This window comes from Lucilia sericata, unplaced genomic scaffold (genome assembly GCF_015586225.1).
Source record: "Lucilia sericata isolate MDLA Ls3-8-SP2 unplaced genomic scaffold, ASM1558622v1 Contig002950F_arrow, whole genome shotgun sequence".
NCBI classification, from domain to species: Eukaryota; Metazoa; Arthropoda; class Insecta; order Diptera; family Calliphoridae; genus Lucilia; species Lucilia sericata.
The window spans coordinates 5,031-24,235 of NW_023996599.1; the positions used below are offsets into that span (position 1 = coordinate 5,031).

General features: G+C 33.0%; 1 protein-coding gene across 1 annotated transcript; it reads left to right on the forward strand.

Annotated features, from left to right (window-relative positions):
• Nucleotides 1-4,438: 4,438 nt before the first annotated feature.
• LOC119614481 (neuropeptide CCHamide-1 receptor) lies at nucleotides 4,439-18,173 on the forward strand (the record flags this gene model as incomplete). The annotated part of the gene is made up of 7 exons (XM_037970604.1): nucleotides 4,439-4,665; nucleotides 4,738-4,841; nucleotides 4,976-5,188; nucleotides 6,766-6,869; nucleotides 10,256-10,393; nucleotides 14,030-14,146; nucleotides 17,503-18,173. Coding segments are annotated over 7 exons (1,093 nt in total), but the record flags the coding sequence as incomplete, so codon positions are not given.
• Between the last annotated feature and the right edge of the window lie 1,032 nt (nucleotides 18,174-19,205).

The following is a 19,205-nucleotide window of genomic DNA, read 5'->3' on the forward strand; positions in this document are numbered from 1 at the left end:
ATCCTAGTCTATAGTTTAAAGTCTAGTATATAGTTTAGTCTACAGTCTAGTCTATATAGGCTAGTCTATATAGTCTAGTCTATATAGTCTAGTCTATATAGTCTAGTCTATATAGTCTAGTCTATATAGTCTAGTCTATATAGTCTAGTTTATATAGTCTAGTCTATATAGTCTAGTCTATAGTCTAGTCTATAGTCTAGTCTATATAATCTAGTCTATATATTCTAGTCTATATAGTTTAGTCTATATAGTCTAGTCTATATAGTCTAGTCTATATAGTCTAGTCTATAGTCTAGTCTATATAGTCTAGTCTATATAGTCTAGTCTATGTAGTCTAGTCTAGTCTATATAATCTAGTCTATATAGTCTAGTCTATATAGTGTAGTCTATATAGTCTAGTCTATATAGTCTAGTCTGTAGTCCAGTCTATAGTTTAGTCTATAGTCTAGCCTACAGTCTAGCCTATAGTCTAGTCTATAGTCTAGCCTATAGTCTAGTCTATGGTCTAGCCTATAGTCTAGTCTATAGTCTAGTCTATAGTCTATATAGTCTAGTCTATAGTCTAGTCTATAGTCTAGTCTATAGTCTAGTCTATAGTCTAGTCTATAGTCTAGTCTATAGTCTTGTCTGTAGTCTAGTCTATAGTCTTGTCTATAGTCTAGTCTATAGTCCTGTCTGTAGTCTAGTCTATATTCTAGTCTATATTCTAGTCTATATAGTTTAGTCTATATAGTCTAGTCTATATAGTCTAGTCTATATAGTCTAGTCTATATAGTCTAGTCTATAGTCTAGTCTATATAGTCTAGTCTATATAGTCTAGTCTATATAGTCTAGTCTATAGTCCAGTCTATAGTTTAGTCTATAGTCTAGCCTACAGTCTAGCCTATAGTCTAGTCTATAGTCTAGTCTATATAGTCTAGTCTATATAGTCTAGTCTATGTAGTCTAGTCTAGTCTATAGTCTAGTCTATATAGTCTAGTCTATATAGTGTAGTCTATATAGTCTAGTCTATATAGTCTAGTCTATATAGTGTAGTCTATATAGTCTAGTCTATATAGTCTAGTCTATAGTCCAGTCTATAGTTTAGTCTATAATCTAGCCTACAGTCTAGCCTATAGTCTAGTCTATAGTCTAGCCTATAGTCTAGTCTATGGTCTAGCCTATAGTCTAGTCTATAGTCTAGTCTATAGTCTAGTCTATAGTCTAGTCTATAGTCTAGTCTATAGTCTAGTCTATAGTCTAGTCTATAGTTTAGTCTATAGTCTAGTCTATAGTCTAGTCTATAGTCTAGTCTATAGTCTTGTCTGTAGTCTAGTCTATAGTCTTGTCTATAGTCTAGTCTATAGTCCTGTCTGTAGTCTAGTCTATATCTAGTCTATATTCTAGTCTATATTCTAGTCTATATTCTAGTCTATATTCTAGTCTATAGTCTAGTCTATAGTCTAGTCTATAGTCTAGTCTATAGTCTAGTCTATAGTCTAGTCTATAGGTCTAGTCTATAGTCTAGTCTATAGTCTAGTCTATAGTCTAGTCTATAGTCTAGTCTATAGTCTAGTCTATAGTCTAGTCTATAGTCTAGTCTATAGTCTAGTCTATAGTCTAGTCTATAGTCTAGTCTATAGTCTAGTCTATAGTCTAGTCTATAGTCTAGTCTATAGTCTAGTCTATAGTCTAGTCTATAGTCTAGTCTATAGTCTAGTCTATAGTCTAGTCTATAGTCTAGTCTATAGTCTAGTCTATAGTCTAGTCTATAGTCTATAGTCTTGTCTGTAGTCTAGTCTATAGTCTTGTCTATAGTCTAGTCTATAGTCCTGTCTGTAGTCTAGTCTATATTCTAGTCTCTATCTAGTCTATATTCTAGCCTATATTCTAGTCTATAGTCTAGTCTATAGTCTAGTCTATAGTCTAGTCTATAGTCTAGTCTATAGTCTAGTCTATAGTCTAGTCTATAGTCTAGTCTATAGTCTAGTCTATAGTCTAGTCTATAGTCTAGTCTATAGTCTAGTCTTGTATAGTCTAGTCTTATAGTCTAGTCTATAGTCTAGTCTATAGTCTAGTCTATAGTCTAGTCTATAGTCTAGTCTATAGTCTAGTCTATAGTCTAGTCTATAGTCTAGTCTATAGTCTAGTCATAGTCTAGTCTATAGTCTAGTCTATAGTCTAGTCTATCTATAGTCTAGTCTATAGTTAGTCTATAGTCTAGTCTATAGTCTAGTCTATAGTCTAGTCTATAGTCTAGTCTATAGTCTAGTCTATAGTCTAGTCTATAGTCTAGTCTATAGTCTAGTCTATAGTCTAGTATAGTCTAGTCTATAGTCTAGTCTATAGTCTAGTCTATAGTCTAGTCTATAGTCTAGTCTATAGTCTAGTCTAGTCTAGTCTATAGTCTAGTCTATAGTCTAGTCTATAGTCTAGTCTATAGTCTAGTCTTAGTCTAGTCTATAGTCTAGTCTATAGTCTAGTCTATAGTCTAGTCTATAGTCTATTAGTCTATAGTTAGTCTATAGTCTAGTCTATAGTCTAGTCTATAGTCTAGTCTATAGTAGTCTATAGTCTAGTCTATAGTCTAGTCATAGTCTAGTCTATAGTCTAGTCTATAGTCTAGTCTATAGTCTAGTCTATAGTCTAGTCTATAGTCTAGTCTAATAGTCTAGTCTATAGTCTAGTCTATAGTCTAGTCTATAGTCTATTCTATAGTCTAGTCTATAGTCTATTCTATAGTCTAGTCCATAGTCTGGTCTATAGTCTAGTCTGTAGTCTAGTCTATAGTCTAGTCTATAGTCTAGTCTATAGTCTAGTCTATAGTCTAGTCTATAGTCTAGTCTATAGTCTATTCTATAGTCCAGTTTATATAGTCTAGTTTATATGTTCTATTGTCTAGTCTATAATCAAGTCTATTGTATAGTACTTGGTCCAGTTTTGTCTTTATAAAATTCTTAGATCTGTCGGGTGCAAATAAATATTCATTCACTCCCACAATAATATAAAAAGGGATTACATTTAAATTTCCGTTCGTTTGCATGACTTTAACAAATAAATTTTTATTATTTTCGCAGAACAATAAATGTTGACTTTGTCAATCTATTGCTATTATTTGTTTAAAATATCAAATTTATTGTTTCTAAATAAATTGACCACAATTATGACTAGAATCGGTTGCCATAGAAAAATGTAGTTAATTGTTGGAAATTTATTTATTTATGAACTTCATCAAAGAATATTCGAATATTTATGGTTGTGTTGAGAAAAGAGCAGTTTTGCAAAAAGAGATTATTCACAGTAAACTATTTTAATGACTATTTTTAGAGTTTTGTTCTTCCAATTAAATTAAATGTAAAATTCTAAAAATTTCTAAAAAAAAACAAGTAAGAAATTATAGTCGGGCGAGGCCGACCATATAATACCCTACACCTGTTACAAAAATAAAATGTGATTTAGTTTTCATAATAAAGCACTAAGGTTTAATTGCACCTTGCCTTGAATTATACTTAAGCCATTTATTGTTGAATAAATTTGTGGACATTTAAGTCAAATTTTGAAGGGGGATTTGTATAGGGGCTATGGTCAAATGAGACCCTATAATTATAAAATTCATGAGAGTTATCAAGGCTAGTACAGAACTTGGTTTTGCAGCTTTTTGTCGAGATGCGAGTATAATAAACATAATTATAAACTTAAAATCCCTATTTGTCGGGTTCAGTTGTATGGGGTCTAGGTGAAATAATGGACCGATGTTAACCATTTTCAGTATGCTTCGTCTCCGGTACCATAGAAGATCATCTGCCAAATTTCATTGAATTATCTTCAAAATTGCGACCTGTAGTTTGATTACAAGGTTTACAAGCCCTGTTCGGGGGTTCAGTTGTAAGGGGGCTAGGTGAAATAATGGACCGATATTAACAATTTTCAATAGGCTTCGTCCCTAAGACAATAGAAGATCATATGCCAAATTTCAATGAATTATCATCAAAATTGCGACCTGTAGTTTGATTACAAGGTTTACAAGCCCTATTCGGGGGTTCAGTTGTATGGGGGCTAGGTGAAATAATGGACCGATATTAACCATTTTCAATAGGCCTCGTCCCTGGGACAATAGAAGATCATGTGCCAAATTTCATTGAATTATCTTCAAAATTGCGACCTGTAGTTTGATTACAAGGTTTACATGGACGGACAGACGGACGGACGGACAGACGGACGGACATAGCTAAATCGACTCCGAAAATGATTCTAAGCCGATTGGTATACTTTAAGGTGGGTATAGGACCAATATTATTGTGCGTTACAAACATCAGCACAAATCCAATATACCCTCCCCACTAAAGTGGTGTAGGGTATAAAAACAAAATCTCCTTTGCAGCAAAGAAATCTCAGTTTTGCATTTATATTAAGATTTTGTAATCAAGTTCTTGTTTGTTTGTTTATCTTATATTTTCAGTTATATATTTTCCCTGGCTCTGGCGGATTTACTTGTGATAGTGACGACGGTACCCTTAACCTCTACAGTTTATACGGTAGATTCATGGCCATGGGGTAGTTTTCTTTGTACACTATCAGAATTCTTTAAAGATGTATCAATAGGTGTATCAGTTTTTACCCTAACGGCTTTATCGGGGGATCGTTATTTTGCCATAGTCGATCCTTTAAGAAAATTTCATGCTCATGGTAAGAAAATAAAATATTTAGTTTTTTTGTTCAAACATTTCAAAAACGTAATTTAAATTTTCTTATATACAGGAGGTGGTAAACGTGCCACACGCATGACCATCGCTATTGCTCTATTAATTTGGGTCTTAGCCATTATATGTGGTCTACCAGCTTTAATTGGCACATATGTCAAGGTATTTACAAACTAATTTCAATTTTAACATTTAGACAAAGCCTCTAAGCATTAAGTTTATATCCTTGTTTACATTTTCTTACTTGTTTGTCTTTATAAGTATGTCTTCTTTTCGTTTCTCTTTATCTCGTTTAGAAAGTTGAAATCAACAGCAGTAAATCGTTTTCTTTGTGCTATCCATTTCCGGAGGAATGGGGTTTAGAGTATGCCAAGATAATGGTGCTGCTACGGTTTTTAGTTTACTATGCCATACCACTGGTAATTATTGGTGTGTTTTATGCCTTAATAGCCAGACATTTGATGTATGCAGCAAATGTGCCGGGCGAAATGCATGGTGCTGTTAGACAGGTAAGTTAAATTGAATTATTACTAAACACTTATACATATGCATATATGTTAGGCACTATGGGTTGGAAAGTATAGAATTTTGTAAAAAAATATATATTCTAGATTCCATTTATTCTCTAGTGTATAGTCTAGTCTATATTCTAGTTTACAGTCCAGTCTATAGTCTATTCTATAGTCTAGTCTATAGTCTAGTCTATAGTCTAGTCTATAGTCTAGTCTATAGTCTAGTCTATGGTCGTGTCTATAGTCTAGTCTATAGTCTAGTCTATAGTCTAGTCTATAGTCTATTCTATAGTCTATTCTATAGTCTAGTCTATAGTCTAGTCTAAAGTCTATTCTATAGTCTAGTCTATAGTCTAGTCTATAGTCTAGTCTATTGTCTAGTCTATAGTTTCGTCTATAGTCTAGTATATAGTCTATTCTACCATCTAGTCTATAGTCTAGTATATAGTCTATTCTACAATCTAGTCCATAGTCTAGTCTATAGTCTAGTCTACAGTCTAGTCTACAGTCTAGTCTACAGTCTAGTCTATAGTCTAGTCTATAGTCTAGTCTATAGTCTAGTCTATAGTCTAGTCTATAGTCTAGTCTATAGTCTAGTCTATAGTCTAGTCTTTAGTCTAGTCTATAGTCTAGTCTATAGTCTAGTCTATAGTCTAGTCTATAGTCTAGTTTATAGTCTAGTTTATAGTCTAGTCTATAGTCTAGGCTAGTCTATAGTCTAGTCTATAGTCTAGTCTATAGTCTAGTCTATAGTCTAGCCTATAGTCTAGTCTATAGTCTAGCCTATAGTCTAGTCTATAGTCTAGTCTATAGTCTAGTCTATAGTCTAGTCTATAGTCTAGTCTATAGTCTAGTCTATAGTCTAGTCTATAGTCTAGTCTATAGTCTAGTCTATAGTCTAGTCTATAGTCTAGTCTATAGTCTAGTCTATAGTCTAGTCTATAGTCTAGTCTATAGTCTAGTCTATAGTCTAGTCTATAGTCTAGTCTATAGTCTAGTCTATAGTCTAGTCTATAGTCTAGTCTATAGTCTATAGTCTAGTCTATAGTCTAGTCTATAGTCTAGTCTATAGTCTAGTGTATAGTCTAGTCTATAGTCTATTGTCTAGTCTATAGTCTAGTCTATAGTCTAATCTACAGTGTATAGTCTAGTCTTTAGCCTAGAATAAGTCGTCTTTTCAAAAATTTTCTGCATACATAATGTTTGACTCATAGTGCATTTGATTAAATTTATAATGGAAAACACACAAAGTCTAAGTAGAATGACATTAGTTATTTGAGCACCAACGCTCGTTAATCATATAACTGTTTACAGACTCATACATCATATAAATTGTGTGAAGTTATAGTAGAATTTCTGTAGTATAACCCAATGCGATTGTGTAAGTAAAAACCTCCTTAAATTTCATCTTTCACACAAATGTCTTAATATTTATATACAACATTTCACTTTTCAATTTACTTCATTCTTAAATTATTATTTTTTTCCTAGAATCTACTTTTCTTTTTCAAAACATAGTAGAAAGTACAAGTTTTTATCTAAATATTATTACAATTTCATTTTTATTTTTCTAGGTACGTGCCCGCCGCAAAGTGGCATTGACAGTTTTGGCTTTTGTGGTTATTTTTGGCATTTGTTTTCTGCCAATTCACGTTTTCATGTTGTGGTTCTATTACTGGTAAGTTAAGCACTTTAAGTTACAAATGTTTACTTAGTCAATTGCTTAGTCATACAAACAAAAATGAAAACATAACGGAACCAAGAGCAGAGAGCCTCTATATTATAGACTAGACTATAGAAAAGACTTGACTATAGACTAGTCTATAGACTAGACTATAGACTAGACTATAGACTAGACTATAGACTAGACTATAGACTAGACTATAGACTAGACTATAGACTAGACTAGACTAGACTATAGACTAGACTATAGACTAGACTATAGACTAGACTAGACTATAGACTAGACTATAGACTAGACTATAGACTAGACTATAGACTAGACTATAGACTAGACTATAGACTAGACTATAGACTAGACTATAGACTAGACTATAGACTAGACTATAGACTAGACTATAGACTAGACTATAGACTAGACTATAGACTAGACTATAGACTAGACTATAGACTAGACTATAGACTAGACTATAGACTAGACTATAGACTAGACTATAGACTAGACTAGACTAGACTAGACTAGACTATAGACTAGACTATAGACTAGACTATAGTAGACTAGACTATAGACTAGACTAGACTAGACTATAGACTAGATGATAGACTAGACTATAGACTAGACTATAGACTAGACTATAGACTAGACTATAGGACTAGACTATAGACTAGACTATAGACTAGACTATAGACTAGACTATAGACTAGACTATAGACGAGACTATAGACTAGACTATAGACTAGACTATAGACTAGACTATAGACGAGACTATAGACTAGACTATAGACTAGACTATAGACTAGGCTATAGACTGGACTATAGACTAGACTATATACTAGAGTATAGACTAGAGTATAGCTAGACTATAGACTAAACTATAGACTAGCCTATAGACTAGACTATAGACTAGACTATAGACTAGACTATAGACTAAACTATAGACTAGCCTCTAGACTAGACTATAGACTGTAGACTAACTAATGGACTAGACCATAGACTATACTATAGAATATAATATAGACTAGACTATAGACTAGACTATAGACTAGACTATAGACTAGACTTTAGACTAGACTATAGACTAGACTTTAGACTAGAATATTGACTAAACTATAGACTAGACAAAAGACTAGACTATAGACTGGACTATAGACTAGACAAAAGACTAGACTATAGACTGGACTATAGACTAGACTATAGACTAGACTATAGACTAAACTATAGACTAAACTATAGACTAAACTATAGACCAAACTATAGACTAAACTATAGACTAGACACAAGACTTGACTATGGACTAGACTATAGAGTTGACAATATTCTAGACCATAGACTAGGCCATAAACTAGACCATAGACTTGACTAGACTGCAGACTAGCCTATAGACCAGACTATAAACTAGACTATAAGTAGACTATAGACTAGACTATGGCCTATACAATAGACTAGTTATAGACTTGACTATAGACTTGACTATAGACTAGACATTAGACTAGACATTAGACTAGACTATAGAGTAGACTATAGACTAGACTATAGACTAGACTATAGACTAGACTATAGACTAGACTATAGACTAGACTATAGACTAGACTATAGACTAGACTATAGACTAGACTATAGACTAGACTATAGACTAGACTATAGACTAGACTATAGACTAGACTATAGACTAGACTATAGACTAGACTATAGACTAGACTATAGACTAGACTATAGACTAGACTATAGACTAGACTATAGACTAGACTATAGACTAGACTATAGACTAGACTATAGACTAGACTATAGACTAGACAATAGACTAGACTATAGACTAGACTAGATTAGACTATAGACTAGACTATAGACTAGACTAGACTATAGACTAGACTATAGACTAGACTATAGACTAGACTATAGACTAGACTATAGACTAGACTATAGACTAGACTATAGACTAGACTATAGACTAGACTATAGACTAGACTATAGACTAGACTATAGACTAGACTAGACTAGACTATAGACTAGACTATTGACTAGACTATAGACTAGACTATAGACTAGACTATAGACTGGACTATAGACTACACTATAGACTAGACTATAGACTAAACTATAGACTAGACTATAGACTAGACTTTAGACTAGACTATAGACTAGACTATAGACTAGACTATAGACTAGATGATAGATTAGACTATAGACTAGACTATAGACTTGACTATAGACTAGACTATAGACTAGACTATAGACTAGACTATAGACTAGACTATAGACTAGACTATAGACTAGACTATAGACGAGACTATAGACTAGACTATAGACAAGGCTATAGACTGGACTATAGACTAGACTATATACTAGAGTATAGACTAGAGTATAGACTAGACTATAGACTAGACTATAGACTAGACTTTAGACTAGACTATAGACTAGACTTTAGACTAGAATATTGACTAAACTATAGACTAGACAAAAGACTAGACTATAGACTGGACTATAGACTAGACTATAGACTAGACTATAGACTAGACTATAGACTAGACTATAGACTAGACTATAGACTAGACTATAGCCAATACTAAGTATATACTAGATAATAGACTAGACTACAGACTATAGACTTAAATACATGACTATAGACTAGACTATAGATTTGACTATGGACTTGACTATAGACTAGACCTTAGATTGCACTATAGACTAGTTTATAGACAAAATTATAGACTAGACTTTTGGCTGGGCAACATATTTAAGTAGGTCAAGTATTACCTAGACTAAGTATTGCAAGTATTTCTCTTTTAAATAATATACTATACTCAAAGAGTTAGTTAAGAGTAGTTTAATAGTTAAAATTTTGGACTAGACTATATTCAAGGTATGGAACTTAAATAATTTAGTGTAATATTTTCTTCTCATTCTTGCAAAATACTTTCAAATGAAAATTAATCGCTTCTCGTTTTACTCTTATGATTCAAATATGTATTGCTAAGGCAGCAAATGTTACAAAGTCCTCTATAAAGAATTATTAATTGCTTATCATTTAAATACATATGTATAAGTATTTACATATACATTAATATAACATCTAATAATCTTTTATTGTATAAAGTAAATTATACATTTACATTAACTTTAATTATATCTGAAGTCTCTTTTTACTCACATCTGGAAATTATCTTCATTTAATCAATAAACACATTTCATTAAAATTCATTAAAAGCCTTTGGATTGTGTTTATTAAATTCCTAAAAAGATTTAATACTTCCTACTAAGAATCATCTGAGACTATTCATTAACACTGAAAAACACAAGATTTAAACTATTTTATCTTTAGTTATCTTTGACTTAAGTATTTCATATTCATTTGATGTGTATTTCATTCTTTCTTCTCTTTACAGGCCTACTGCCCAGGACGATTACAATTATTTTTGGCATGTACTACGTATTGTAGGTTTCTGTTTATCCTTTGCCAACAGTTGTGCCAATCCGGTGGCATTGTATTTTGTTAGTGGAGCATTTCGAAAGCATTTCAATAGGTATTTGTTAATACACATAGAAACGGAAACATGATTGTTGTATTGAAATGAAAATATAATAGTAATAAAATAAAATAAAAGAACTAACAACAAAGATAAAAATATCTAACAATATACAACAATAATAGTAGTAATATTGTAGTTTTTATAATAAATAAAATAAAAATATTTCATATGAATGACACCGACCTTACTGTTAGAAAATTCAAATTAAATTTTGAATGCATTGTAAAATTGTATGAGCAAATTTTACATTGATTAAAAAGTTGAAATATGTTTAAAATATAGAAAATATATCACAAATTTGAATATAAACTAGAATACAGACTAGACTATAGTTTAGACTAGAATGTAGACTTGAATGTAGGCTTCACTATAGACCGAACTATGAAATAGACTTAAGACTATAATACAGAATAGATACTAAACTAAAGATTAAATTATACACCAGACTTTAGGCTACTCTGTAGACTATAGACTAGACTATAGACTAGGCTATGGACTAGACTATGGACTAGACTATAGATAAGACTATAGACTAGACTATGGACTAGACTATAGACTAGGCTATAGACTAGACTGTAGACTAGACTATAGACTAGACTATAGACTAGACTATAGACTAGACAATAGACTAGACTATAGACTAGACTATAGACTAGACTATAGACTAGACTATAGACTAGACTATAGACTAGACTATAGACTATGACTATAGACTAGACTATAGACTAGACTATAGACTAGACTATAGACTAGACTATAGATAACTATAGACTAGACTATAGACTAGACTATAACTAGACTATAGACTAGACTATAGACTATACTAGAGACTAGACTAGACTAGACTATAGACTAGACTATAGACTAGACTATAGACTAGACTATAGACTAGACTATAGACTAGACTATAGACTAGACTATAGACTAGACTATAGACTAGACTATAGACTAGACTATAGACTAGACTATAGACTAGACTATAGACTAGACTATAGACTAGACTATAGACTAGACTATAGACTAGACTATAGACTAGACTATAGACTAGACTATAGACTAGACTATAGACTAGACTATAGACTAGACTATAGACTAGACTATAGACTAGACTATAGACTAGACTATAGACTAGACTATAGACTAGACTATAGACTAGACTATAGACTAGACTATAGACTAGACTATAGACTAGACTATAGACTAGACAATAGACTAGACTATAGACTAGACTATAGACTAGACTATAGACTAGACTATAGACTAGACTATAGACTAGACTATAGACTAGACTATAGACTAGACTATAGACTAGACTATAGACTAGACTATAGACTAGACTATAGACTAGACTATAGACTAGACTATAGACTAGACTATAGACTAGACTATAGACTGGACTATAGACTAGACTATAGACTAGACTATAGACTAGACTATAGACTAGACTATAGACTAGACTATAGACTAGACTATAGACCAGACTATAGACTAGACTATAGACTAGACTATAGACTAGACTATAGACTAGACCTTAGAATAGACTATAGACTAGACTATAACTAGACTATAGACTAGACTATAGACTAGACTATAGACTAGACTATAGACTAGACCTTAGAATAGACTATAGACTAGACTATAGACTAGACTATAGACTAGACTATAGACTAGACTATAGACTAGACTATAGACTAGACTATAGACTAGACTATAGACTAGACTATAGACTAGACTATAGACTAGACTATAGACTAGACTATAGACTAGACTATAGACTAGACTATAGACTAGACTATAGACTAGACTATAGACTAGACTATAGACTAGACTATAGACTAGACTATAGACTAGACTATAGACTAGACTATAGACTAGACTATAGACTAGACTATAGACTAGACTATAGTAGACTAGACTATAGACTAGACTATAGACTAGACTATAGACTAGACTATAGACTAGACTATAGACTAGACTATAGACTAGACTATAGACTAGACTATAGACTAGACTATAGACTAGACTATAGACTAGACTATAGACTAGACTATGGACTATAGGCTAGACTAGACTAGACTATAGACTAGACTATAGACTAGACTATAGACTAGACTATAGACTAGACTATAGACTAGACTATAGACTAGACTATAGACTAGACTATAGACTAGACTATAGACTAGACTATAGACTAGACTATAGACTAGACTATAGACTAGACTATAGACTAGACTATAGACTAGACTATAGACTAGACTATAGACTAGACTATAGACTAGACTATAGACTAGACTATAGACTAGACTATAGACTAGACTATAGACTAGACTATAGACTAGACTATAGACTAGACTATAGACTAGACTATAGACTAGACTATAGACTAGACTATAGACTAGACTATAGACTAGACTATAGATAAGACTATAGACCAGACTATAGACAAGACTTTACACTAGACTATAGAAAAGGCTATAGACTAGACTATAGACTAGACACTAGACTATAGAATAGGATATAGACTAGACTATAGACTAGACTATAGACTAGACTATAGACTAAACTATAGGCTAGATTATAGACTAGACTATAGGCTAGACTATAGACTAGACTATAGACTAAACTATAGGTTAGACTATAGACTAGACTATAGACTATAGACTAGACTACAGACTAGACTATAGACTAGACTATAGACTAGACTATAGACTGGACTATAGACTAGACTATAGACTAGACTATAGACTAGACTATAGACTAGACTATAGACTAGACTATAGACTAGACTATAGACTAGACTATAGACTAGACTATAGACTAGACTATAGACTAGACTATAGACTAGACTATAGACTAGACTATACTATAGACTAGACTAGACTATAGACTAGACTATAGACTAGACTATAGACTAGACTATAGACTAGACTATAGACTAGACTATAGACTAGACTATAGACTAGACTATAGACTAGACTATAGACTAGACTATAGACTAGACTATAGACTAGACTATAGACTAGACTATAGACTAGACTACACACTAGACTATAGACTAGACTATAGACTAGACTATAGACTAGACTATAGACTAGACTATAGACTAGACTATAGACTACAAATAAATCGCGTTGATAGAAACAAACTTTTCAATTAAAATAGTTGTTTGCTTCTCCTGTACAATTTTAAAAATGTTAGATAGGGCCGTTTGCGTTTTAGATGACGATTGGTATATTTCCTCTTTAATAAGTGTGTATTCAAAATTTGTATTTTCCATAACAGTAACTTACAGCTTGATTTAACATTTAATAAATTTTTAATTGCATGTATTTAAATAACATTTGTGATGATAAATAACCGTATTTCTAATATTTGCATAATTACGATTGAAAAGTTATAATTTATCTTTATTATAAATACTAAATAAGAAAATAAAAAGTTTTGCTTTGTCATGCTTGCCTTAAACAAACCTGATATATTTTACTTTATTTTCACACTACAAGATTCAGAAACTTTAACTATCCATCCCTTATGGCATAAAAACTTATAAGTTTTTTTTTAACAACTGTTTGTTTGTTTTTGTAATTTCTCCTTTTACCTTTATCCAATATTTCTTCATCATATCTCTAGGTATTTATTTTGTGAAGGCTCGCGCACCATGTGCAAACATCGCGATACATCGTTGACAGCATCACGACGTTACTATCATTCCAGAAGGTCATGTTTTCATCAAAGTACCATCAGAAGGTAAGTAAATATTTAAACAAAAAAATCGTTTGCTGTTACGCGTGTTTTTTTACTTTTCAATTAAGTTGTTTTTGATTAAATCTCAGAACAAATGACTGGACGGTGTAGCAGAATATATGGTTGTCTGAATTCCGGAATATTAAAAAATAATAAAAAGTTTTTTAGAACATTTGCAGGAAACTAAAATGTGCTGACCAATGAAAATACGAAAGTTAAAAACATTTAGAAGAAAATACGAAAACAGTACAGGGCTACCCTATTTGTCCGACTAATTCATATACTATATCATATATAGTCCAGACTGTAGAATGGACTTTAGTCCAGACTATAGACTAGACTATTGTCCAGACTATAGACTAGACTATAGTCCAGACTATAGACTAGACTACAATCCAGACTATAGACTAGACTATACTCCAGACTATAGACTAGACTATAGTCCAGACTGAAGACTAGACTGTAGTACAGACTATAGACTACACTATAGACCAGACTATAGACTACATTATAGACCAGACTATAGACTACACTATAGACCAGACTATAGACTAGACTATAGACCAGACTATAGACTACACTATAGACCAGACTATAGACTAGACTATAGTCCAAACTATAGACTAGACTATAGTCCAGACTATAGACTAGACTATAGTCCAGACTGAAGACTAGACTGTAGTACAGACTATAGACTACACTATAGACCAGACTATAGACTACACTATAGACAGACTATAGACTACACTATAGACCAGACTATAGACTACACTATAGACCAGACTATAGACTACACTATAGATCAGACTATAGACTACACTATAGACCAGACTATAGACTACACTATAGACAGACTATAGACTACACTATAGACCAGACTATAGACTACACTATAGACTACACTATAGACAAGACTATAGACTACACTATAGACCAGACTATAGACTAGACTATAGTCCAGACTGAAGACTAGACTGTAGTACAGACTATAGACTACACTATAGACCATACTATAGACTACATTATAGACCAGACTATAGACTACACTATAGACCAGACTATAGACTAGACTATAGACCAGACTATAGACTAGACTATAGACCAGACTATAGACTAGACTATAGTCCAAACTATAGACTAGACTATAGTCCAGACTATAGACTAGACTATAGTCCAGACTGAAGACTAGACTGTAGTACAGACTATAGACTACACTATAGACCAGACTATAGACTACACTATAGACAGACTATAGACTACACTATAGACCAGACTATAGACTACACTATAGACCAGACTATAGACTACACTATAGACCATACTATAGACTACATTATAGACCAGACTATAGACTACACTATAGACCAGACTATAGACTAGACTATAGTCCAAACTATAGACTACACTATAGACCAGACTATAGACTACACTATAGACCAGACTATAGACTAGACTATAGACCAGACTATAGACTACACTATAGACCAGACTATAGACTAGACTATAGTCCAAACTATAGACTAGACTATAGTCCAGACTATAGACTAGACTATAGTCCAGACTGAAGACTAGACTGTAGTACAGACTATAGACTACACTATAGACCAGACTATAGACTACACTATAGACAGACTATAGACTACACTATAGACCAGACTATAGACTACACTATAGACCAGACTATAGACTACACTATAGACCAGACTATAGACTACACTATAGACCAGACTATAGACTACACTATAGAGAGACTATAGACTACACTATAGACCAGACTATAGACTACACTATAGACCAGACTATAGACTACACTATAGACCAGACTATACACTACACTATAGTCCAAACTATAGACTAGACTATAGTCCAGACTATAGACTAGACTATAGTCCATACTATAGACTAGACTATAGTCCAGACTATAGACTAGACTATAGTCCAGACTATAGACTAGACTATAGTCCAGACTATAGACTAGACTATAGTCCAGACTATAGACTAGACTATAGTCCAGACTATAGACTAGACTATAGTCCAGACTAGGCTATAGTCCAGACTATAGACTAGACTATAGTCCAGACTAGGCTATAGTCCAGACTATAGACTAGACTATAGTCCGGACTATAGACTAGACTATAGTCCAGACTATAGACTAGACTATAGTCCAGACTATAGACTAGACTATAGTCCAGACTATAGACGAGACTATAGTCCAGACTATAGACTAGACTATAGTCCAGACTATAGACTAGACTATAGTCCAGACTATAGACTAGACTATAGTCCAGACTATAGACTAGACTATAGTCCAGACTATAGACTAGACTATAGTCCAGACTATAGACTAGACTATAGTCCAGACTATAGACTAGACTATAGTCCAGACTATAGACTAGACTATAGTCCAGACTATAGACTAGACTATAGTCCAGACTATAGACTAGACTATAGTACAGACTATAGACTAGACTATAGTACAGACTATAGACTAGACTATAGTACAGACTATAGACTAGAGTATAGTTTAGACTATAGTACAAACTATAGACTAGACTAGACTATAGACTAGACTATAGTACAGACTATAGACTAGACTATAGTACAGACTATAGACTAGACTATAGTACAGACTATAGACTAGACTATAGTACAGACTATAGACTAGACTATAGTACAGACTATAGACTAGACTATAGTACAGACTATAAACTAGACTATAGTACAGACTATAGTTCAGACTATAGACTAGACTATAGTTCAGACTATAGACTAGACTATAGTTCAGACTATAGACTATAGTACAGACTATAGACTAGACTATAGTACAGACTATGGACTAGACTATAGTACAGACTCTAGACTAGACTATAGTGCAGACTATAGACTAGGCTATAGTGCAGACTATAGACTAGACAACTAGACTAGACTACAAACTATAAACTAGACTATTGTACAGACTATAGTCCAGACTATAGATTAGACTATAGTTCAGACAACAGACCAGACTATAGTCCAGTCTATAGACTATACTATAGTTAAAACTGCAGACTATCAACTATAGACTAGACTATCGTTTAGATTATAGACTCAACTGATAAACTGCTTTTAGTTTCATTCGCTTACGGATATATTTAAGTTCAGTTAAACCTTTAGCACTCAACATAATGTTTCCCACCTAAAAGGTCAGGTTTAACTACTTTGTCTATAGTTATTTTGATATCCAGATGACCTACAAATACACAACATGTCGCCATAATAAGTCACTTATATTAAGTAATACTCTATGTTATATCTGCATTTGGTTTTAAACTAAATATAACATTTAGAAGCATAATCATAATCCTCTTTTCATTTTGCAGTCGCCTTCAGGAGACCACAATAACAATGCTAACGAATGGCAACAATCATAATAGTTGCAACAATATGGTAGGTGGAGGTAGTGGTGTTGGTGGTGGTGCCACCGGTAACTTTTCAAATGATGACACAGTAGATGTGGCACTCACAAGTGATTACTGTCATCAACATCAGCACTCGCATCAGCTCATGTGAGATTATATGAATCATCATCATCCTCATCAAAGTCATCATCAACATAAAGCATCAGCAACACTTACTGGATCTGTGGATGGTTGTCAGCGTGAGTGTTACGAAATGGACAGCCTGTCAAAAAGTAGACCATGTCCAGGTCGAAGAAAATCTCTAGCGTCACTACAACTACATTCACAATCAACTTCGTTAGCGCCAGCAAAATCATTATCATGTAAATACGCTTTAAAGGGATCTACACATTTGCATCACTGTAAATGTCAAGCTCTTCATAACACATCGAAATCAACGAAAGGACATTCTAGAAATGGGTTCAAGCAACATGGTCTGACTACAATGTGTGAGGGAGTATAAACGCTCTGTCATAGTTTTAAGGATATAGAATAAAACAAAAACGAAAAATGATGCAGGGATACAATGATTTCTTTTTAGCTTAATATAAGGACATTTGGAAGTTTCAAAAACTTCCTATGTTTTTCCATTACTCTCTCAGTTTCGGTAATTTTCATTTCTTTTAAAGTAAGTTTCATAGTATAAGAGAATATGAAATAAGCGGATGTTATAGTTACATCTTAACTGCAAAGTGGAAAAATGGTGAGACACAACTATTCAAGTATTCCATTCAGTTCTAGTTCGGTTCTAGTAAAGTTCTAGTTCAGTTCTAGTTCAGTTCTAGTTTAGTTCTAGTTCAGTTCTAGTTCAATTCTAGTTCAGTTCTAGTTCAATTCTAGTTCAATTCTAGTTCAGTTCTAGTTCAGTTCTAGTTCAGTTCTAGTTCAGTTCTAGTTCAGTTCTAGTTCAGTTCTAGTTCAGTTCTAGTTCAGTTCTAGTTCAGTTCTAGTTTAGTTCTAGTTCAGTTCTAGTTCAGTTCTAGTTCAGTTCTAGTTCAGTTCTAGTTCAGTTCTAGTTCAGTTCTAGCTCAGTTCTAGTTCAGTTCTAGTTCAGTTCTAGTTCAGTTCTAGTTCAGTTCTAGTTCAGTTCTAGTTCAGTTCTAGTTCAGTTCTAATTCAGTTCTAGTTCAGTTCTAGTTCAGTTCTAGTTCAGTTCTAGTTCAGTTTTAGTTCAGTTCTAGTTCAGTTCTAGTTCTAGTTCAGTTCTAGTTCAATTCTAGTTCAGTTCTAGTTCAGTTCTAGTTCAGTTCTAGTTTAGTACGAGTTCAGTTCTAGTTCAGTTCTAGTTCAGTTCTAGTTTAGTACGAGTTCAGTTCTAGTTCAGTTCTAGTTCAGTTCTAGTTCACTTCTAGTTCAGTTCTAGTTCAGTTCTAGTTCAGTTCTAGTTCAGTTCTAGTTCAGTTCTAGTTCAGTTCTAGTTCAGTTCTAGTTCAGTTCTAGTTCAGTTCTAGTTCAGTTCTAGTTCAGTTCTAGTTCAGTTCTAGTTCAGTTCTAGTTCAGTTCTAGTTCAGTTCTAGTTCAGTTCTAGTTCAGTTCTAGTTCAGTTCTAGTTCAGTTCTAGTTCAGTTCTAGTTCAGTTCTAGTTTAGTTCTAGTTCAGTTCTAGTTCAGTTCTAGTTCAGTTCT